Source organism: Chanos chanos, chromosome 3 (assembly GCF_902362185.1).
Source record: "Chanos chanos chromosome 3, fChaCha1.1, whole genome shotgun sequence".
Lineage (NCBI taxonomy): Eukaryota > Metazoa > Chordata > Actinopteri > Gonorynchiformes > Chanidae > Chanos > Chanos chanos.
The window spans coordinates 11808963-11830079 of record NC_044497.1 but is presented as its reverse complement, the minus strand read 5'-3'; the positions used below and the strand labels follow the sequence as shown (position 1 = coordinate 11830079).

The following is a 21117-nucleotide window of genomic DNA, read 5'->3' as shown; positions in this document are numbered from 1 at the left end:
GGTTGCTTAATTTACAAGGGAAATGAGATCCTCTCTCGTAAACATTCAACCCTGACGTACCGTGGTTTCACAAACAGGTTTAGGTTCCAGTTATATTTTCATATATAATCTAACCCGATAATGTAATTACGATATTAAAATACTGTTGCAAATCTTTAAAAAAAAAAAAAAAAGACTCCGATGAATACCCGTTACAATTTTGAATGCGCACCACCTTTCAGAACTTATTTTTAAACTGTGATCCTCACAAGTAACTTTATGTTGAGTGTGAATGAATGTCCACTGCACTGTGATATTCTCAAACAATAGATAAACATACAAACAGGAACATCCTAAAATAAACAAAAACAGTTTTCCTCGCTACCTTCAAGGTGTGTGACACTATCGATGATGACACGGTGGACGTTTAAAGTGTGAGGGAGATCCGCCCGCCCCTTAACCTGACCACTCCCGAGAAAACCCACTGATTGACAGTATCTCGCCGAGCTGAGATCTATGCGTCTGTGCACTGTGGCTTTGCCCTGTTTTGTTGTAGTTCTGCTGTGGTGGGGACATGAAAATGGTGCGAGCCATGTCTTTTTCACATGCACCTATGTAGCACCTCACTCTCCAATCGGTTGGTCTTATTTTTCGGCGTTTTTTTCCGGAATTGGTAGGAATTGTAACTGCTAAAACCATCCTCCAGAAATTTCATCCGGGGGTTTCTGTCCGTCTGAAGTGAATCCATACAGTGGCTGAAACGAATATTTCTATGTTGCTGTACATGATTTTGCAGGCTTTATCATTTTAAATTTTGTTCGGCAAGATAATCATGGCGAGTGATTCTCCGGCCAGAAGTTTGGATGAGATCGATCTTTCGGCTCTGCGGGTGAGTAGGGATGAATATAAGCCGCTTTGACTGGTGGTGAAATTTGTTCAGCATCCTGCTATCAGCGATGGTTGGCAAAATGGGGGCTGATTTTCAGCGCCATGCACCTGACCAAACTGCTGTAAATAGCTGACATGCACGGGACGAGATAAACTGTAGACTATGCGTCGACCAGCAATGTCGACACGCGTTCTTTACAAATAATAAGAACACATAACTAAGTAAACAATACGCCCTTCGACAATTTGTCTTGCACCATACGGTGATATCACATCATATTAAATTCACCATTGATTCATTCGCTGAGTATGTAGAACACGAATTAACGATGCGGCAATATGAATCACACAAAAGTGAGAATCTACGATTTATTTTACATTTCTTTTTGGAAAATATTCTAATTATCATCCCACGCAATACAATGTAATGTACAGTGTCTTTTTCCCTGAACAATTAGATCGTAACGTAATCGGGCCGAAGGACATTTAGACAGATTGCACTCGATAATGACAATCTTGTTTGTCAAATGTAGCTATTTTCACAATGTTCTTTCACTTTGTGAGCCATTTGGAGCTTTCCAATCGTAGCCTGTAATCCGTGACATTCCCTGTCAAACCATAGCACTGACATTTCGCAATGATAGCACATTGGCTCTACACCACAGCAATGCTCATCTTTGTGTTGGAATATTTATTCTGTTATTCGATTAGCCACATAAAATGTGCCGCCGTCTATGGCCAGATGATAAACGTAGCATTTTAGTGAGCATTCCACCATCTCGCGTTTTTTTTGTGTGTGTGTGTGTTGTGTAAATTTGCAGTTTTTTGCATCCATGCATCCATCTGTACTCTTTCGAACGCTTTGCAAAATATGGGCTACAGTAGAGCAGATCGAGTAGCGCTTTAGACTGTGTATTAGTGGCCACTCGGTGCTCTTCTTTGTTCGCTCCATTTGAAATCGTTCCTGTGTGACACACATTCAGTAGCTAGATGGACATCGCTCTGGGTTGCTGTGTAGGGATAGGATGCCCCTCAGATAGTTAACCAATGTGATTTGCAGTGCGGTCAATTCACTGAGCGAAATGACGACACTTGCTCATTACTGGCACGTTAGTTATGCTACATGATCTTACCTGCAATGTCTGGATCAAGTCTGGGCTTGCTCGGTGCTGTGACAAGTCAGTTTGGAGAGCCCGAGTATTTGTGTGTGTATTGTAACTCCCTTAAATGTGTGTTTCTACTGCTTGTATTATGTGAGCGAGTCAAAATGGAGAGGAAGGAAAGAAACGCCATAGTTATCTGTTAAATACCTTTAAATTTGGGTGTTGTTCAGTCCCAAAATTGCTTAGTTAAGGAGGGACGTTAGTATGTTATTTTCTTCATGAAATGATAGAAATATGAATAAGAAATAAAGGTTGATTTTCTGCAGTGTCTGTGTATTACTTGCCAGCACCTGTCATATATCACTGCTTGGATGAGCTAATTTGAAATGGGACTATGGTGTTTAGCACACCTTGCCCTCGGAGCTATTAAGTTTGGATTGATGCCTTTTGTGTGGTTATGAAAGTGCTTTATTTTTGTCTGTGCTTATCTTCTGAATAAGCAATGCACCATAGACCACGGCGCTACAACAGTGTGTGGACGTTAGGCATACTCAGTGTATCATCCAGTCTCAAATCTGACGGTTGTTTCTCTCCCATTGTCATCTTCTCATGGGGGCTTACGCATGTTAGATTTCTTCTCTTTTGCCACCCAATGGTAAAGCCATCTTTCTTGTGTATGCCCAGAAGCGGACTACTGTCCCAGGATTCCTTGTGTCTGAAATTAGGTCACCCAGAGCAGCGGGCATGGGCCATCACTGTGGAGACATAGCTGCAGTGCATATAATACTGGTACAGGTAACTCTGATGGACTCTGATGCCTCTGATCCGACACACAATGGGGAGTTTTGGGAGCAGCTGCATTAATGCTGTCACTGTAGCATGCCGTACCACCACAGATGCCTCTGGATTCAGTCAACAGTCTCCACTGGTCTTCTTAGGTGGCCTTAAAGAAGCACGATAGGGTGTGTGTCTTTAACAAATAGCTTGCAATAGCCTGTATATTGTGATATATCCAGTGGGTTTAAAAATGACAAGGAGAGAAATATGTGTGTTTTCTAATAATGTAAGATTTTCCCACGTAATAACTCGCACGGCTGGTGAATTTGAATGCCACCCTTTGTGTGAGAACTGTGCCTTAAGCGAGTCACCGAAACAGTACATGAATGCAGTCATCGTGTTTTGAAAACGCGGGAGACGTGAAGCACAAAAGCCAAGCTTCACATTTGGCTTTGTTAATAATTAATGGTGAAAAGAATGGACCTTTCATAGACTTGTCAGCAGAGATGCAGAATGACTCTCATCCATATTTGCCTGTGATATTTTTTCCTCTTTACGCCGCGTAGCGTGTTCCCGGTTGGTGGGTTTGGATGTCGAGAGCCCCAGGGCTCTGTTACTCAAACATTAAGCCACACGGGCTCCTCCATGTGTTAAGCTAATGCTCAATCTCCAGCTCTGAGGAAGACATGTCTGACTGTCAGGAATCAGACCACAGACCTCGGGCCTTCACTGCATAATCAGACCACAGACCTCGGGCCTTCACTGCACTATTAGCACCGTTTTCATCGCAAACATATCTGAATCCTATTCTTGTCATGAGTTACGTAAGAAGGGATAGGAGGGGGTGGTCTGTCTGGGGTGGAGTGGTTGGGTCCTGACCTTCTGAGGTGGATGATCTGTTCGATTCTCACCGTGTAAGAAGACACTTAAAGGTTGAATTGGAGTGACCTCCTTCACTTAGCTTAGATAAAGAAAAATAAGGAGGCACTGACAGAAATGTGTACTTACATGACTCCTTTAAAGCCCTAGGATAAGTACCTCCCCTGAGGGAGAGAGTTCATTTGAAGACGTTTATTGTGTACTGTCTTAACAGCGCTGATGAACAGTTTGGTTCTTCATCTCTCAGTGTATTAACCCAGTATTAGCTTCACCTCTCAGCGTATTAACTCAGTATAAGCTAATTACCATTCTTCAGAGCAGTGGCAAGATGTTTTACCAATTTTAAATCAAATTTGTGATTTAATTTAAGAAAAAGTCTTTTTTTTCTCCCTCTTTTAATAAGAACTCCCTGCTTGACATGTATTTTGCAGTTTGAAGGGCTTGTATTTTTTTTTTCAAGGTTTTCTGGAAGGTTAGTTACACTTCTCTTTGTTTAGTTCTCATAGTGTGCTTTATCTGCCTTGTCTAGCCAACAAGTTTTAATCAGATAATGTATTTGTAAAGGTGTTCATTTTTGAGGGTGGGGTTTACCGTACCTAGGGCATATTCTGAAGAAATAGAAACAATACTGTGTTGATCTGATCTATGTTGAACTGAACTGATCTTCTGATCTTGCAGGATTTCCCTAACAAAAAGAAGAACAAATCCATACTTCAAAACGCCTAGGCCGCATTGAAATAATGTGGAAATTCGATAAAAAAAAAAAAAGAAAATGTGTATCTATCAAAATATGATGACAGAATCTAAGTGGTTAACCACAAGGTCAGAAGCAAACATTTGACAAACAGTTGCAAAACACTGCACTATTTTGAAGTTTAGATTCTGTTGTTCAGCATATAAACTTACCAAAACCTCCAGCTGCATTGTGCATAATGGTGATGCTCACGTTTTTGACCTATACCTTATAACAGTTGGTATTACCCACTAACATGTCTGCACCCTCACACAGAGACACATTTTTTTTTTTAACAGACTTCTGTGAAGCACCTACATTAGTTTCTATAGAGGCTTCAGTTTTGCTCAGCAAGCCTCAACAAGCGTTGGTCTGTGCATGTCTTTTAGAAGCTGATTTGAAGATGACAGTGGGTAGAGTTGAAAAGAGGGAGATCACATGCTTTACTCTGTAAGATTGTGATCTTATCTGTGTGTGAAAGCCCATATAATTTTTTTCCTCCTCAGTCAAGGAACTGCACCATGAGCTTTAACATAAAAGGAGGCAAACTAATTTATTACCAACTGTGGTGTCATAGCGCATGACAGCAGTAAGTTAACACTTACAAGCCCTGCTGAAGTCAAAGCCATCTGACTGAATCCCTAATGTCCAGTCTTTTAGGACCAGTCAGTGTAATCTATCTCCATTCTGCCACCAATCTCTTTGTGCAATGATAGCAGAGTCTTCACAGTTATATAGTTTAGGCTTTAATTAGCTTAAATCCATTTTCATTTGGCTGCCAATTCATTTGTACGTAGAAATAATCTACACTGCAGTTTTGTGTCCCGTGCTTCATAGCCTGCCTTCAAATTAGCATCTCAAAGGCGTGTAAAATATAGCCACTAGAACCGTCTACTGATGTAAGAGATCAAGGTTGATAACTGCAAGAAATTCTTTGCTTTCATGTCTTGTGGATGACTAATTTGACCTTATTCAACTTCCTAATTTTCAGATGAGTTTTGTCATAAGGGTTTTAGTGGTTTTGTTGGTAAAGCCCATCCATCAGAGGATGCCCACTCTGTGTAACTGTTGATGGTTGCAGATCCCAGATGGGTGGTTGCTATATCTTTAGATGTTGTTGCCTGGGAAGTTGAGGGCCGGGGGGTGGGCGGGGGGGTGGGGGGGCCATTCGTCTCTACCTGGCCTCAAGTGCTCTTTAAACAGGGCTGAGTTATGGCATTATTTCCCTGTAATGGAGGAAGGACCAGCAGTAATGGTGTGTAATTTAAAGCTGCCGAATGCAGTCTCACACTGCCATGGGAAATCAGGCGCCTGCTACAGCCCAGGCGGTGGGGAGGTGTAACTCTTTCCTTCTCCAGCCCCAGCTGGATGGCTGGTCGTCTCCCTTTTTTGTTTACACGGTTCCTGGGACTGCCTGCCCATCTGCATGTATGCATTTTACAAAGAAATCGCAGTTTGAGGAGGAAAACCAGTGCAGGAGGCAGCATCTCACAGCTGTCTGGGAGAGTCGAAGGGAACACATCAAGATTAAACTATTTTGCAATTGCTTATACGAGACCTTTTAAAATGATTTAGTGACCTATGAACGGATTGCCTCTGTAGGGGGATGAGTAATTCAGGCCAGAAAAAAATATTTGTCTGGTCACTAGCACTCCTGTCTCATAACAGCGCAAAGCCTGATGGGACAGTTTCCTTCACAGCAGCCCAGGGGTCCATGCTAACGAGTAGCTTAACGAGTGATGTTGTGTTATATTCAAAAACTAGACTGATTCTGAGTTTGACCTAGTTTTCTCACCCATACTTAGTGGCATAGTGTTAGAAGTCTCACTCACTTGAAAAGAATTTTGCTAACCTCGCTCAACTCAGTGCACCCCCTGCGGAGCAAGTCAAACCTCAGTATATTTAAATGCATTTAAACTCCTTACAGCAGAAGCGCATGTTTATTTTAAAAAGAGAGACTTCCTAATCAGGCTATGTGAATGAAGTCTTGAATATTTTGACCAATCTGGAAAATTGCTATGATAACTGGAGCTCAGAATTTAAAACACAAAGAGTGATATCAGTGGAGAATCTCTGTTTAAACTGCTTTTCATGCTGTACTAGACCAAAGGGAGTCCAGTCCTTCACAATGCTATTTTTCTCTTTCTATCTAAAGACCTGTTTTACTCCTCCATATATTTCTTGCTCTCCTCATCCTCTCCTCTTCTTTCTTGCCCCTCCATCTCTAGACCTTTGGTCTCCTGCTCTTCATCCGTTTGTTGTAGATGCTAAATAGAGACACAACATGAAGTTTCACATGATCACATGAATGGCTGCAGTTGTTGGATTTCCATGGCAACTTGACCTCTCTTACTTATTGTTGGAGGTTCAGCGCTGTATTTATTTGGTTATTTTTCACGAGAATCATGTTCACTGAAGCACAAGAGAACTCGGCTGTGATAGTGCCGTGGTGCGGCCTAAATGGAAACAGTGCAGACTATTTGTGGCTTAAGCCTTGCTTTGAATGGAGATGCTGTTGTAATTGTGATGTCGTTTACTCATCTGCGGCCTGAAGCACAGATTTGTATTTCTATCACTTCTAAGTGCAAGACTGTTATAGCATCTGTTAAGTTGTCTTTTTGAGGCTCACATTTCAGTATATATTTATATATGAAAATGAAAATCTGAACAAAAGTATGTCCTTATAGAGGTTATTGCTTATGTGGTGTAGATTAGTAGACGCGCGAGGAGACAGTGCTCGGTAGTCCCGGCCACAGTTACTGATCATAAATCAGGAGGGACGCGTTTAACTTCCTTATCAGTTAAATTCTTATTTTGTGTTTGGTTTTCTCCGGAACAGGGATTTGAGTCACAAAGTCAACAAGTCCTAGAGTTCTGACGAGATCTCACAGGCTTTAACTGTTGAAATTTGTTGAGGGTAGGCTGTAAAATCTCTGAATAATCAGATTGATTTCTGACACTCTGGTTTCATGTAGAATTCATCTAAAGTCTTACCTTTTAGTTGATGTTCATTTGTTCGCTCGTGGTATTGCACCTCCGTAGAAGCTTATGAATCAGAGCTGAGATAAGACTGTACACACACACACACAAATCATTGAAACTTAAGTGGCATTTGTCTGATCATCCTTTCCTCTCATTCTCTCTCCTTAGGACCCAGCAGGTATATTTGAGTTGGTGGAACTTGTGGGAAATGGAACATATGGACAAGTGTATAAGGTAAGATATCAACCCAGTCCCAACTAAACACCCATAACGAGTCCACCACCATCTGTGTGATCAGTCAATTACAATCGCGTCAGCCTCAGTTACACTTCACAGGTTCGTGGAGATAGACTGTCGCTCTCTAACCATATGCTCCACCCTCGTTTGTCAGGGTGTTGTGGCTCTATACAGAGGGTTTTTTTCCCCCCTTTGCTGGGTTTCCTCTCTTTATTTTGTACTGACCTGTTGTCGTGCTCTGACGTTGAATGTTAGGAATGCTTAGGCATGTCGGAACCCATATGTTTTTTTATGCTTTGAGGAGTCTTAAAAGGAAGATTCTCATCCCCCCCTTCATTACCCTCTTAAACTAGCAAATCCACCTGACATAGATGGGGATGTGCCATAGAGCTTGTGTTTTTGTTGAGGAGCTCCTTGCTAAATCAGTGTGTTTGACATTTGAGCATTTTACTGGACGGCTAGCTTTTTAAGACAACCATAAGCGAATGAGGTACATGTGTACAGCAGATGAACGAGGAAGCGGCAATGGCTGTTTGAGCGTTTGAAATGCTAATCAGAGGTCAGCTTGTTGAAATCTATGCTGGGATGTACTCAACTTCTCTCCCTCTGTTTTGACTTCCTCCTTCATTTAAAAAGTCAATGAAAAGCACATGACAATTAGTTGTGCCCTCTTGCTTCTCAGCTACAGTGACTTCTCAGGTTCTCTCTCACTATGGCTCAACACTGATCAATGAGCCAAGATTAGCATTCAGTTAGCTGGCAGGTTGTCATGTGAATAACATGATCCTTCAAGTTGTGAGTGTCGTGCTACAATTCTTAAAAGAGAATCAGATATCTGATAAGTGTGAGTGCGTGTCTGAAGTATGTGTGTTTCACATTATAATTAATATGCTTTGTTATGTTATAGATGTCAGCATCTGTCTGTAGAAACATGTAACACATTATAGACTGAGAAGTCGCTTGAGCAGAAGAATGAAAGGGGATGTGGTTGCCTGCCTCTGAGACTGCGACATTGACAGTGCTCTCTGGTTTTGGAAGAGTTATTTCAGATGACATTGACCTATTTCTATGACAGCGACACCCCAGAGAAAAACCAGCTCTCTCTCTGCTCACCCGTGGGATTGCAGTCGAAGTCATTAGAACCAGGTATTTAATTGGTCCTAATGTGTGTGAGCGTGTACTGTTACATCCACACACAGTGGAAGAATCCTCGACTCCACATTTCTAAGGCTGTTTATGCAGCTTGCTTCACAGCCCTGTACTTTCCTCCACACTTTGTACTCATCAGCTTCTATCTGATGACAGTGTGTTCTTTGCTGCTTTAGGCAACGAAAAGAAGAGGTGTGAATCAGGTGAGGAAGAGATAAGCAAACACCCACCTTCTAGAGCTGTTGATTCACAGAGCTCGGCCAACAATTGCAAGAACAGCCAGTTCTTGAAATTCTTGGAGGCATGGAATCTGTAATTCCGAAAGAGCAGCTTGACTGTTTAATCGTCTGAAAGATGGGTCAAGGACAGTGTGATCGAAAATATAAACAACGGTGAACATGTTTTGATTATGAAAATATTACAATCTCTCTTAATTGAACTCTTGAAGTGTTCATTAGAAAACAGGAGACAGGAAAACATTTGTATTGTGTATGAACATTGTTGGAATTTGTTTGAGCAGCAGGCGTGTGATAGATTGCCTGAAGATTCATTATAATAGTAATTTCCACTCTCTATGCCAAAATGTCTTTTTGGCTTTTTTTTTTTTTTTTTTTCCCCAGAGAAGGAGAAATCTACCAGAACAGGAGGGAGCGAGAGTTTATACTGAGGCAGTGAAGCATAAAAATGACTTTGCAACACAGCAGCCTGAATGGGCCCTGGTTCCTGCCCCTCATCTTTGACAAACACAACCCCCGAATGTCTAAAATATTTCACAGATGGCTGGCTTCAGGTGTTTGCGAAAAAGTGTATGTTGTATCAAGGGGGAATAAGGTCAGATTGTCAGGGTTTTTTTGGCCTGCTGTAGCAGCCTATATCTTGCTTTGCACTGGCTAGTTTGAGTTCCAGTTGTCTGGTGTACATTACAGCTTACTCTGGATTTGTGTGGGCTAATCAGGACAAATATAAAACAGGACAGAATACAGACTTGCTCATTAGAGTGTGGGTGGTTTTTTTGTTTGTTTTTTTTCACATGCAAATACAAGTACAAGTGCAAGCTTCTTCGCTCCCCTAGATCTTTTTTTTTTTTTTTGAGTGCATTTCCTCTGAGATTTGAAACTCCATCGTACCTTCCAGAACATTCACTGAAATGTCTAGCCCAATCTCGCAGCTTTGTTGAGGGGGACATGATAGCTACAGCAAGTCACATTCACTTGATAAAAAGTGTTCATGATACATTTGAGCACTGGAAGTTGTGAATCGGGGTCTCTGTCATTTGATGAATAATGTTATTGAAATGAGAGGAAAATGTGAAAGGACTTTTAATCAATGCTTTAACCTGTATTCATTTAAAAAGATGCATCCATTTCAAATGCTCCAGTTGATCTAAATTGCTAAATGAAGTGAAATTCTGAGCTTTTCAAAGGCACCATCAAAACAACATTGATTTATTCTACCGATTCATCCTGCAAATTTAAGTCTTTGAATTTGACGTGAATTTTTGATTGAAGAATCCTGTTATTTTCGCTCCATTTGTCAGCTCTAGAAGTGTCTCACACACACACACACACACACACATATTCGCAAAGTGGTACACAGCCTAAAATTGTCGATACCTTTCATATGAATGAGTATTTGAGGAGAACTGTTGACAACTGTGTGAATCTTATTTGACTCTTGTCAATAAGCAGTAGTGAAGATAAATGACCCTGGGTCATAGCGATGGACACGGGCCTGTAGCAGTTTGCCATAGTGGGAGTAGGGTCGTATTCTACTGTGCTTTTCTGGTCAATAACAAAGCACATCTTTTCATAGATGAGCTTGTTAAACAGAGCAGCTCTTTTAGCCTGACCCAAGCTCACACTACAGTTGCGTAACCAAGTGCCTATGCTTCTCACAGCGTCTGCTGAAGTCAACAGCGAAACTGGGTTAATCTGAGCGTGACTGCTACATTCTGTAGCACTTCCCCAGTCAATTGTGCCTCTATACATCTCCAGCTTCCACTGTTCCGTACACTCCAAGTCGGACAGTCAGAGACAAATGGCGGGTCATTTATTGCTACTGCTACTGCTACTTCCGTGGGCCTTTTGATTTCAGAAATGATGGCGTGCCTCGCGACTGTAGCAGAGAGGTGTAGGTTTGTTGGGGGAAATGTTGAGGTTAAATTCTGCTCGACTTGTCGGAGCAGAGGCCCATCTGAGGAGTTCTGTCTGCTATATTTGGTTGTCCATGGCCGACGAGCGCTAGCAGGGGCGGTGGCGGAGCGGTTTGATTTGCGCTGAGGTTCCCAGCAGAGCGTCCCGTGTGGCTGATCCTCTGATAGAATGCACCTTGGGAGGTTGTGAGATCCATTAAAAATGTGCCACCTTCGAGGCAGGAATGGATTCTGGGTCAGAACGTGCGGTGGAGGAACTGCATCGTTTGCGCTCGCATGCGGCCGATTCGAAAACGCGCCGCCGTGAAGGTGAAGAAGCACAAAAAGAAGTAGAAAGCAGGCAGCTATCTTCTGTCACTGTGTGGGAGGTTGATTTCTTTGTTTGTCAGAAGCATTTAAAGATTCGTTGTTGTTTTTTGGTTTTTTTTTGGCTGCCACCTTGAGAGAGCAAGGTAATTTATCAATGGGTGCTTTGTTTAGTTTGTTCTGCATTGCTCTCCTGTTATTACAGTGATGGTATTCTTCTGTTTACATTCTTCCTTTCAATCGATGTCTGTTTCTTTCTTCTGTCTTCTGGCAGTTCAGAACGTGAGGTTTAATGCATACAGGTTACGGCAGAGAATATCGTTTTTACTGACCTTCATATCTTCAGTCGGCTCAGTGCTCAGCGTTTGATTGAATTAGTTATCTCTCTTTCTGTCAACGTTGAAGAGATTTTACTGCAAAGTCTACTCTACGGATGACGCTGAGAGAGGGTCGTGGTAGGTCACATGTCTCACCAATGAGAGAGGCCTGTCTGGACGAGAGCTCAAAAATCATGAACCACCTCCACTCGCCAGGCCTGTTGCTAGGCTACAGGAGGGGAAGTTGAATGTTGTGTTTTTCTTTTGCACATCGCCATAACATCCTGTGTTAGACTTCACTGCTATAGACTGTCTGATTAAGAAGAATGACGTCCTTTTCATAGGAAAACGTAGTTATGCTACGTGTGTTACAGATTACATGCCTTTTTATGAGTGTTACAAGTCCTTGTATGTAAGGACACATGCATATACATACACACACGCACACATGCAGGCATACAGTGCTGTGTCTCTCACATTTTACACATGACTGTGCCAAATGTCCATATGGTGCCTTGGTTCACATGTAAGGGTTGACTGGAGCTCAGAAAATAACAGGCATACCTTCAGCCAGAGGAATGATGAAACACCGCAGCAATCTCCCCTGACAGCCAGTCTGAGAGCGGGTTTATCTCAACCGGCACCGGCATCAAAGTGACGAGTCACCAGCTCACTCACGCTGACACTTCTCAGCTGACCGTTTTCCAAACACTGAGAACACAATCCACTTGGACCCCGAATTAAGATTCCTTCGATCCTTACTCTGTCAGGACATAAGATTTCTGATGGCAGTTTGTTTACCAAGCTGTTACACATGTAAACACCGATCAGCTGAAACGTAAAGGGGAGCTACAAAAGCTTTTCGTTGTAATTCAGAAAATTTTTGACGATTGTTGTCATGATACATGCGAGTTGAAGTTTTTTTTTTGTTTTTTTTTTATGTAATAGTGTGCAGATAATCCGTAGTTAAATAGATAGAGTGTAGTTGATATTTATAGTATAGATGTAGTTCCTGTGGCCTGTGGTGAGCCTGAAGAACATAATGTCTTATGTTCTTTACTGACAGAACTGGTCCTTAACAAGAATACTTGTCAAACATTAGAGTTGATCACTATTTGAGAATTTATCATTTACCAGATTTCTGCCTGTCTGTTTGCTCCTTAGCTGATCTCTTCGCTGTAACGGGTCGTAAAAATAGAATCTCAGATTGCTCCCAATAGCCTCACTTAGCCATTGTTCATTCAAGTCATGAATCCATTCAGTTTTAAGAGATGTAAAACATTCAATATTCAATCAATATTCACAGACTCTCTTCAGAGTACACGGTGGTTGACGAGATGCGGAGGAGTGGGTTGTATAGAATTCCTTTGGTTGGAGTGTTTGGCCTGTAAATAAATGAATAAAAGTGATTGAGAGTACTGTCGTCAAATCAGTGTGTCTCCTCACCGCCTGTTTCCGTCACTCACTCTGTCAGCTCTGACACTTGTGTGCTAATTCTGGTGTCTGAGTTGCCTCTTCACAAAATTCGTTCTTGTTCCGCCTAACTGAACTTGAACTGTTTTATTGTGCATTTGTTTTCATATAAAGAGGATGCTATAGCTCAAAGCAAGTGCTGTCTTTAAATCTGAGTTGACTAGCACGCAGAATTGCTTAAGATGACTGCTTGGACAAATTAAGATTAGAAATAGTGTACCATCTGATGCCAGTGTTAATCTTAATCTGATCAAAATCTAATCTTTGATTAATCTTAATCAAATGCCTTGAGAGGAATAGATGAGGTCATGACTATATATAGTGTATACTATAAACGGTTGTGTTTTTAAAGTGTGGGTCCTGTCCAGTCTTTGGGTACGGTGACTCCACGCCGCTGAGTGGGATGTGTGAGGGCTGCTCCTCTCGTTAATACTTTCCGATGGTGGAAAAGTCGTTAATGAGGACTGATGGGACCGGCATAAGCCTGCTCTGGTGACTCACAATCCCCTCGTCTCTTTCTCCCTAGCTCTCTCTGCCTCTCTCTCTCTTTCTTTCTCTCTCTGACACACACACACACACTCTCTCTGTGTCTCTCTCTCTCTCTTTCGCTCTCTCTCTCTCTCTGTCACAGACACTCTCTCTCTATATATGTGTCTCTTCCTCTCTAACTCGTTTTCTCTCACTCACTCACGCTTTCTTGCTTTTGCTCTTGTTCTCTCTCTCTCTCTCTCTCTCTCTCTCTCTCTCCCTCTCTTTCTCTCTCTCACTCTCGCTCTCCCCCTCTCTCCCTCTGCCTCATAAACATGTTCTTTCTCATCTCCCCAGAATCAAAGTAGCAGCAAGGAGGGTGACGAGATTGCATGTGCATAATTCATTCAGGAGAACAGGCATGGATGAATGCAGAGTGATTCACTGCCTTTTGACGGAGAAAGGAATCGAGAGAGAGAGAGGGGGTTTTTTGTGCCAGTTAATAAAGATGAATGCAGCCATCTCTGGGCAGATGTGTTTTTACGTGTTCTGTTCTCATGGCTGCCATCCTTTACACTCGCTGAGTTTGATACGTAGCCATGGTGCCCATTTCCGTGGTTTGTTGTTTTGTTTTCTTTGGTGAAAGCTCCCGTTTGTCCTGGAAGGAAACCCAGGGGGAAATGGGAAGTAGATTCAAACAGGTGCCACAGGCATCTCTTATTCCACATTCCTGTCCCTCAATTCCAGAATTCCTTAGTTCCTCCCTGCCAATGGAAGGCTCAAGCTTGCGTAATGTGTTTTGAGACACGTCCAATCCAAACAGAACTGTCGTCTGGTGACACTGTGTCATGCACAAAAATGGCACAACTGTGAGCCAAGATTGGTCACAGTGGCTTTTTTTTGTGGCTCTTTCAATCCATTCAGGAAGTGTTTGTGATCTGCTTAATGTGGTTTTTGTTTCTTTGGGGGGGGGGTTATGGCATGTTATGCAATGTCGTGCATGCCAACGGGGGCGTGTGTGTTCTCTCCACCTGTGGTTGAGATGAGGAAGAGTCGTGAACAGATTCCTGGCACACACTGATGATTGAACTCTATAATGGTTTCCCACACAATTTCCCTTCAATGCACAAATGATTGACAGCTCTGCTCTGCCATGTCTCTCCAGGGTCGGCATGTCAAGACAGGCCAGCTTGCTGCAATCAAGGTCATGGATGTCACGGGAGTAAGTCACTTTACTTTCTTTGCTTCTTTTCTCTCTTTCTTAACTTATTTTATCAACATTTCCACCCATTTCTCTCTCTCTCTCTCTCTCGCTCTCTCTCTTTCTATGTCTCTAGACAGACATGCATACAAACACACACATACACGCAATCACACACTCTCAAAGCATTTGTAATACTTTGTTCATGTCTGTCTCCTGTAGGATGAGGAGGAGGAAATCAAAGCTGAAATTAACATGCTGAAGAAGTACTCCCACCACCGCAACATTGCCACCTATTACGGTGCCTTCGTCAAGAAGAACCATCCAGGAATGGATGATCAGTTATGGGTTAGTCTCTCCCTTTTATCAGATCAAATCAATAACCAAGTCTGTGTATGTGTGTGTATGTGTTTTTTTATCTGTATATGTGTGTATGTGTGTGTGTGTGATGGGAGAGGAAAGGAAAATCAGTTGAAATGCATTGTGGTTTCCTTCTCTTTGTTTCGGCAGCCGTGCTGAGCAGAGACAGTGTGAGAGTGTTTTTTTCTTGCTGTATGCAGGATGTGTCAGCGCCCACTTACTGTCACACTTTCACTGTGGCAAGCTCTGAATGCTTCAGTGCAATACACTGCACACTGACCATGCTCTGCAGCACCTCAAGAGACTGCTGTTCCACACTCCAGTGCAGGCTGTGGTCAGCGACAACACCCCATCCCCCCAACACACACTCACACACACACACACTCACTCACACACACACACACACACACACACACACACACACACATACATATATACACACAAACACACATGTGCACACACAGATGCGCATGTACATACATACATACATACATACATACATACACACAAACACACACACATACACGGGCATGTCCATACACACATACATATATACACACAAACACACTCACACACGTTTATGCACATACCCGCAGATACACAAGATCAGATATCCCTTAGAGAGGGGTTTCCCTCAGAGCAACGCGAGTGTTGCTTTCTCAGCGGCTGTAACTGAACTCAGCCTCGGTGAGCATACATAGGAAGAGACAATTGAGACAAGCCTTTACATTGTGAATAGATATTGAAAAGGACAGTGTGTTCTTGGAAGTCACTGGTAATTTAAAAAATTCCATTCACTCCTTGGTTCTGTAATAGAAAAGGCTGAACAACCACAGGTTTTGTGCCTTTTTTCCAATCATTCTTTTTCTTACAAGGACTCCCAGGACATAAAAGTGAAGTTTGCGATACGCTATTATATTTCAGCAGCGTGTTGAACCATATTCTGATCAATCTCTTTTTCAGTAACTGTCTTTGTTGTTATGTCAGGTCTAATCTACACCCACAATATAAACCGTAAACCATTAAACCTCGATATGTGCTCTCAAAAAATGCCCCAGTGTCTTATGAGGGTTTAACTGCAGCGTTGTCTTGGTCCGTCTCTGGTTTACACAACAGATAATTGTGATAAGAGGCCATTCGGTGCTTAATCTCATCTGTATTGTGTGTCATTGAGTGCTCTTTTCATTTGGTCCTGTATAAACAATCTAATGTCCTTGGCAGAGTTTGCATTCTCAGTTTGAGCTCTGTTCAGTGCTACACCTTAAGTAAAAGCTATTAGATATCATTAAAATGCCTATTTGTTTTGTGGTTAGAGATTGAGTGATTTACGTTTGTGTTTGTATTTTTTCTGCCTGTAGTTGGTGATGGAGTTCTGTGGTGCTGGCTCAGTAACAGACTTGATAAAGAACACCAAGGGGAACTCTCTGAAGGAAGAGTGGACTGCATACATCTGCAGAGAGATTCTCAGGGTGGGTGTGTGAGTCCTCCAGCCCTGAAGAGGGCGCAAGAAAACAGCTTCCACCAAAAACACAATATTTATCTTCTCACTTAATCTCACTGTTTGTCTAAATACTCTGTTGTGTTCTCTCTGCCCCACAGGGTTTGACTCATTTGCATCAGCATAAGGTCATTCATCGAGACATCAAAGGTCAAAACGTGTTGCTAACAGAGAACGCGGAGGTCAAGCTAGGTAAGAGCAAAGCCCTGTGGGTGATTACACCTGAGGAGTTATGCTAACAAGCAGAGTCAGAGCTCTTTAGGAAGACCACGTTTAAAACCCATTCTTTGTTTCTCCCTTATTTCCGCTCTTTCTGCTCTCCATCTTTAATCAGCTTCGCTCTTTGTGCTGTTTTTCTGTGTTGACTGGACCTGTGGACCTCTCATAGCTACTAGGTGCTGTTATTTTGTTGTTTGAGTTTTGAAAGCAGCTCTAGTGTGTTGCCATGACGACGCTGCCTGCAGTGACAGGAAAAGAATGGCACAGAGGCAGATGGTTGTGTGCACTTCATCAAAGACCTTTCTACTCATTACCATACAGTGACACATTAAGGCCAAGTCCTCCTGTCTAACTCCATGTGTGTGTGTGTGTGTGTGTGTGTGTGTGTGTGTGTGTGTGTGTGTGTGTGTGTGCGCGTGCGTGCGTGCGCGTGCACTCCACAGTGGATTTTGGTGTCAGTGCACAGTTGGACCGCACCGTGGGTAGACGGAACACTTTCATCGGTACACCGTATTGGATGGCCCCTGAGGTCATCGCCTGCGATGAGAACCCAGATGCTACATATGACTTCAAGGTATTTTCATTAGCACATCTAACGATGATGTCAGTGACAGGTAGAATGTTTTTATGTTTATTTGTAATTACCTCCCTCTCCTGTCCAAGGTGACGTAACTGCCTCGTTCTCTTTGTTTTAGAGTGACCTCTGGTCTTTGGGAATCACAGCCATTGAGATGGCAGAAGGAGCCCCACGTAAGTCTAGCATGGGGCAACACTGTATGATACATATGTGATTTCAGATTGACTCAACCTAGTGCGGTAATGTTTCTTCATCTCTATCTCTCTCTCTCTCTCTCTCTCTCTCTCTCTCTCTCTTTACCAGCTCTCTGTGACATGCACCCCATGCGAGCACTGTTTCTCATTCCCAGAAACCCAGCACCCCGACTCAAGTCTAAGAAGTGGTGAGTAACATCTCCCTAAATCCCAAAACATATTAAATATCCCATCATCACATCTCCTATCATTAAAGCCCTGCCTGTACTCTGGTAAGGAGTCATTCAGGCCATGCAGTGACTTAGCTCCTTCACAGTGGAGTCTAAACCACTGCTGTGGAATGGGTCGCTTCGTTTATCCGAGCGAAAACGAAATGACTGACAAGATTATGACTCCTGATTGTGTTACTCTCATTAACTGGGCAGGAAGCTGTCAATCAAACACCGCACCCCGCCTCTGGGAAATCAACACTTAGACAGGTGTCATGTTCTAGACGGTGACATAAGCATGAACACAAACTCTCTCTTCAATTATTCTTTATTTAGTTGGGGTTTTTTTTTTTAGTATGTCTTTATGTTCAGAAGGTTGATTTGTTGTTGTTTGTCTTGATCATTTTGTACTTGTTAGTTTTATTGACACGACAGAAGCATCTGTCACTCATTTATTTTTGTGCAGGTTGCGAGAGATTTAATTTTTGTTGACAGATTTTGATTTAATGCTTTCTGGGTACATGTCCTTGAGTCATCCCAAGGTCTAAGAGAGGAGAGAGAGAGAGAGAGCGAGCGAGAGAGAGCTTTGAAAGCAAACCCAGCACGCTCATGACTTCTCCTCTCTGCAGGTCAAAGAAGTTCCAGTCATTTATTGACAGCTGTTTGGTAAAGAACCACAGCCAGAGGCCCAGCACAGAGCAGCTTCTCAAACACCCTTTCATCAGAGACCTGCCCAACGAGAGGCAGGTTCGCATCCAGCTCAAAGACCACATCGACCGCACCAAGAAGAAACGAGGGGAGAGAGGTGAGTGCTCTGCTGTTGGGAATGATGCCCAGCTCATACATCTTGGCTTTCTCCTCCAACACGGACAGCTGTTCGCATTGAGAGCCATGCTTTCTCTTTGTAGATGAGACTGAGTATGAGTACAGCGGAAGTGAGGAGGAGGAGGAGGAACGAGACATGGGAGAACCCAGGTAGGAGAACGCAGCTCATATCCAAGTGTTGTGTTTATGCATTAAAAATATCACGTTCTCCGCATGAGGACGTGTTAAATGGCGCGTTAATGACTCGACACCTCTGGTCGTACACAGCTCCATCATCAACATCCCTGGTGAGTCCACCTTAAGGCGGGACTTCCTGCGTCTGCAGCTAGCTAACAAGGAGCGTTCAGAAGCTCTGCGCAGACAACAGTTGGAGCAGCAACAGAATGAGGAACACAAGCGCCAACTACTGGCGGAACGACAGAAGCGTATCGAAGAGCAGAAGGAGCAGAGGAGGAGACTGGAGGAGGTAAGTGGACAAGAAAATGGAGGAGGAAAAAAAGGAGTGGAGGAGACGGTTGGGGGGGGGGAGTGGTGAACCTCATGACAGAAATGTGCCAGAACTTCTCATTTTATAAAAAAGTATACCAAAAGATACATATAGCTCTCGGAAAGACTATCAACTACGGACCCATTGCCAGCTTAAACCTGAAGCTGGCTACACCGTTTAACAGGACCAGTCTAGACAACAGACCCACCCATCTCATAGGGTCTACAGCTAATGCCAGGAGCATTTATCAAAGTTAATAATGTTATATGTTTTAGCCACACAGACAGGCCTCCTGCGCTCTGTGTGTGTAAGGCTCCTCAGGAATGCTGCAGCTCTCTGTTATCCACAGCTAGTTATAGTTTATCGTCAGAGCAGAGGAATGTGGGCTGTCGCCTTCAAAGAGACAGAGACAAATACGGAATGATATTAAGAGAGTAAGACAGATGGAGAAAAAGGAAGAGAGGGATGGACAGTGAAGGGGATCAGTGGGTCCAGGATCTAGCTCCTGAGCTGTGTGATGTAGCGTTTTCTCAGCGGGGATGAAAGCATGATGCCTGCTGGGATAAATCAGGCCTCTCCCATGGGCACCCAGCTCCACTCTCAGGGCATCCGTCCTCCTACAGAGCTTCTGTCAGTTTGCCAGGGCTCAGCACGCCTCCTGTCATGCCGCCTCAGCTGGAGAAAGGCCACTCAGCATGGTCACCTACCCACACAACCCCGTCAATCTCACTGCCACCTAGTGGCGTAGAACTGTGCTCAGACCTGTCAGCGGAAAAGCTCTTTGACATAGTTTACAATGACATGATACTGTGTTTTGATTGACTGAATGTACATGTAGAGCTAAAGTTTTGGTTTCTCCTCGCTGATGGTCTCTCCTTGTGTTTTTTTTTTTTTTTTTTTTTTTTTACAGCAACAGCGACGAGAGAGGGAGATAAGGAAACAGCAAGAACGGGAACAGAGGAGACGCTACGAGGAGATGGAGCAGCTTCGGAGAGAGGAAGAGAGGAGACATGCAGAGAGAGAGCAGGTACATACACACACACACCCACACACACACACACGCAGAGAAACAAACACACACGCTCTCACTTTATATAGCATCTGCCCACACAGTCACATGCACACAGGCTCTCAGACTGAGACAGATTATATACTCACACGCCTGTGATCAACCAACTGGAGAGTAAGAGAAGACAGAGTGGACACACATAAGCAGAACACATACTCACACACACCCGCACATACCCATAGGGAGAAAAGGTGTGAAGCAGCACAAAACAGATAAATGCTATTGAGACATCTTCAGCACATCTGTGAATGTGCTAATAATAATAACGAAAAAAAAAACCATACAGAGTAATGCTATTAAAAGGCAAGAGAAAAAGACAACAGGTATATACCCACATTTTACCTAAGGGCCCGTTAGCTCTGTTATGTGATACATTACATGTAGTTCAGACGCTGTGCTGTAGTCCACAGCTGACCACTCACATGTGGCTATCAGACTGTATCCGATGCCCCAGTTCCTTATATAAACCTCTCTCTCCAGCATCTGACTCATGTCCCCCAGGGAGGGAAATGTTCCGGAGGAAGGAATGCATATTTAAACCGTTTTCCTGAAAGAAAATGTCCTCCTGTCCACCTCCAGTTGTTCAGCTTTTGCCCTCTGCCCAGGCCGAATTAAGATTGCTCACCCTCGCTGTGTGGAGTTTTTTTTTTTTTTTTTTTCCTTTGTGTGAAGTGGATGACGGAGAATTGATTGACACAGATTACAAGTGTCCCGTTTGGGGTTAATTACATATTTCCATTTGGGATTTTTTTTGATTTTTGGTTAAAGGGGTAGTCGGCAGATTTAGCCTGACTGTGACCTTTCGAGGACACGTCAGCCGCTGCACGTCCTGTTCAGTCATATGTGGAACACACCGTGACCGTAGCAACGAGCCAATCTCCTCAGGCTGCCAGAGCGAACTAAACCAAATGATCATCGAAATTGAGTGTTGTTGAAAAGGACTGGCCTGATCCCAGCGGTCATAAGGCGATCCAATGTCATAGTTAATAGGAGCGAAAGTTTCTCCATGGTACAGTGCAGTGTGAGAGCGATACG

At 43.2% G+C, this 21117-nt stretch overlaps 1 protein-coding gene across 11 annotated transcripts in view; it reads left to right on the top strand.

The window, feature by feature from the left end:
- Positions 1–811: 811 nt before the first annotated feature.
- tnikb (TRAF2 and NCK interacting kinase b) overlaps positions 812–21117 on the top strand; it is a 36379-nt gene continuing 16073 nt past the window's right edge. For all 11 annotated transcript variants that reach the window (XM_030767361.1, XM_030767360.1, XM_030767357.1 and 8 more), the window contains exons 1-13: positions 812–868; positions 7510–7575; positions 14609–14665; positions 14867–14992; positions 16363–16473; positions 16604–16694; positions 17165–17295; positions 17417–17471; positions 17602–17680; positions 18331–18506; positions 18610–18676; positions 18794–18992; positions 19924–20040. In XM_030767361.1, the coding sequence (XP_030623221.1) occupies positions 812–868; positions 7510–7575; positions 14609–14665; positions 14867–14992; positions 16363–16473; positions 16604–16694; positions 17165–17295; positions 17417–17471; positions 17602–17680; positions 18331–18506; positions 18610–18676; positions 18794–18992; positions 19924–20040 (1332 nt within the window). The remainder of the gene's footprint in view (positions 869–7509; positions 7576–14608; positions 14666–14866; positions 14993–16362; positions 16474–16603; positions 16695–17164; positions 17296–17416; positions 17472–17601; positions 17681–18330; positions 18507–18609; positions 18677–18793; positions 18993–19923; positions 20041–21117) is intronic.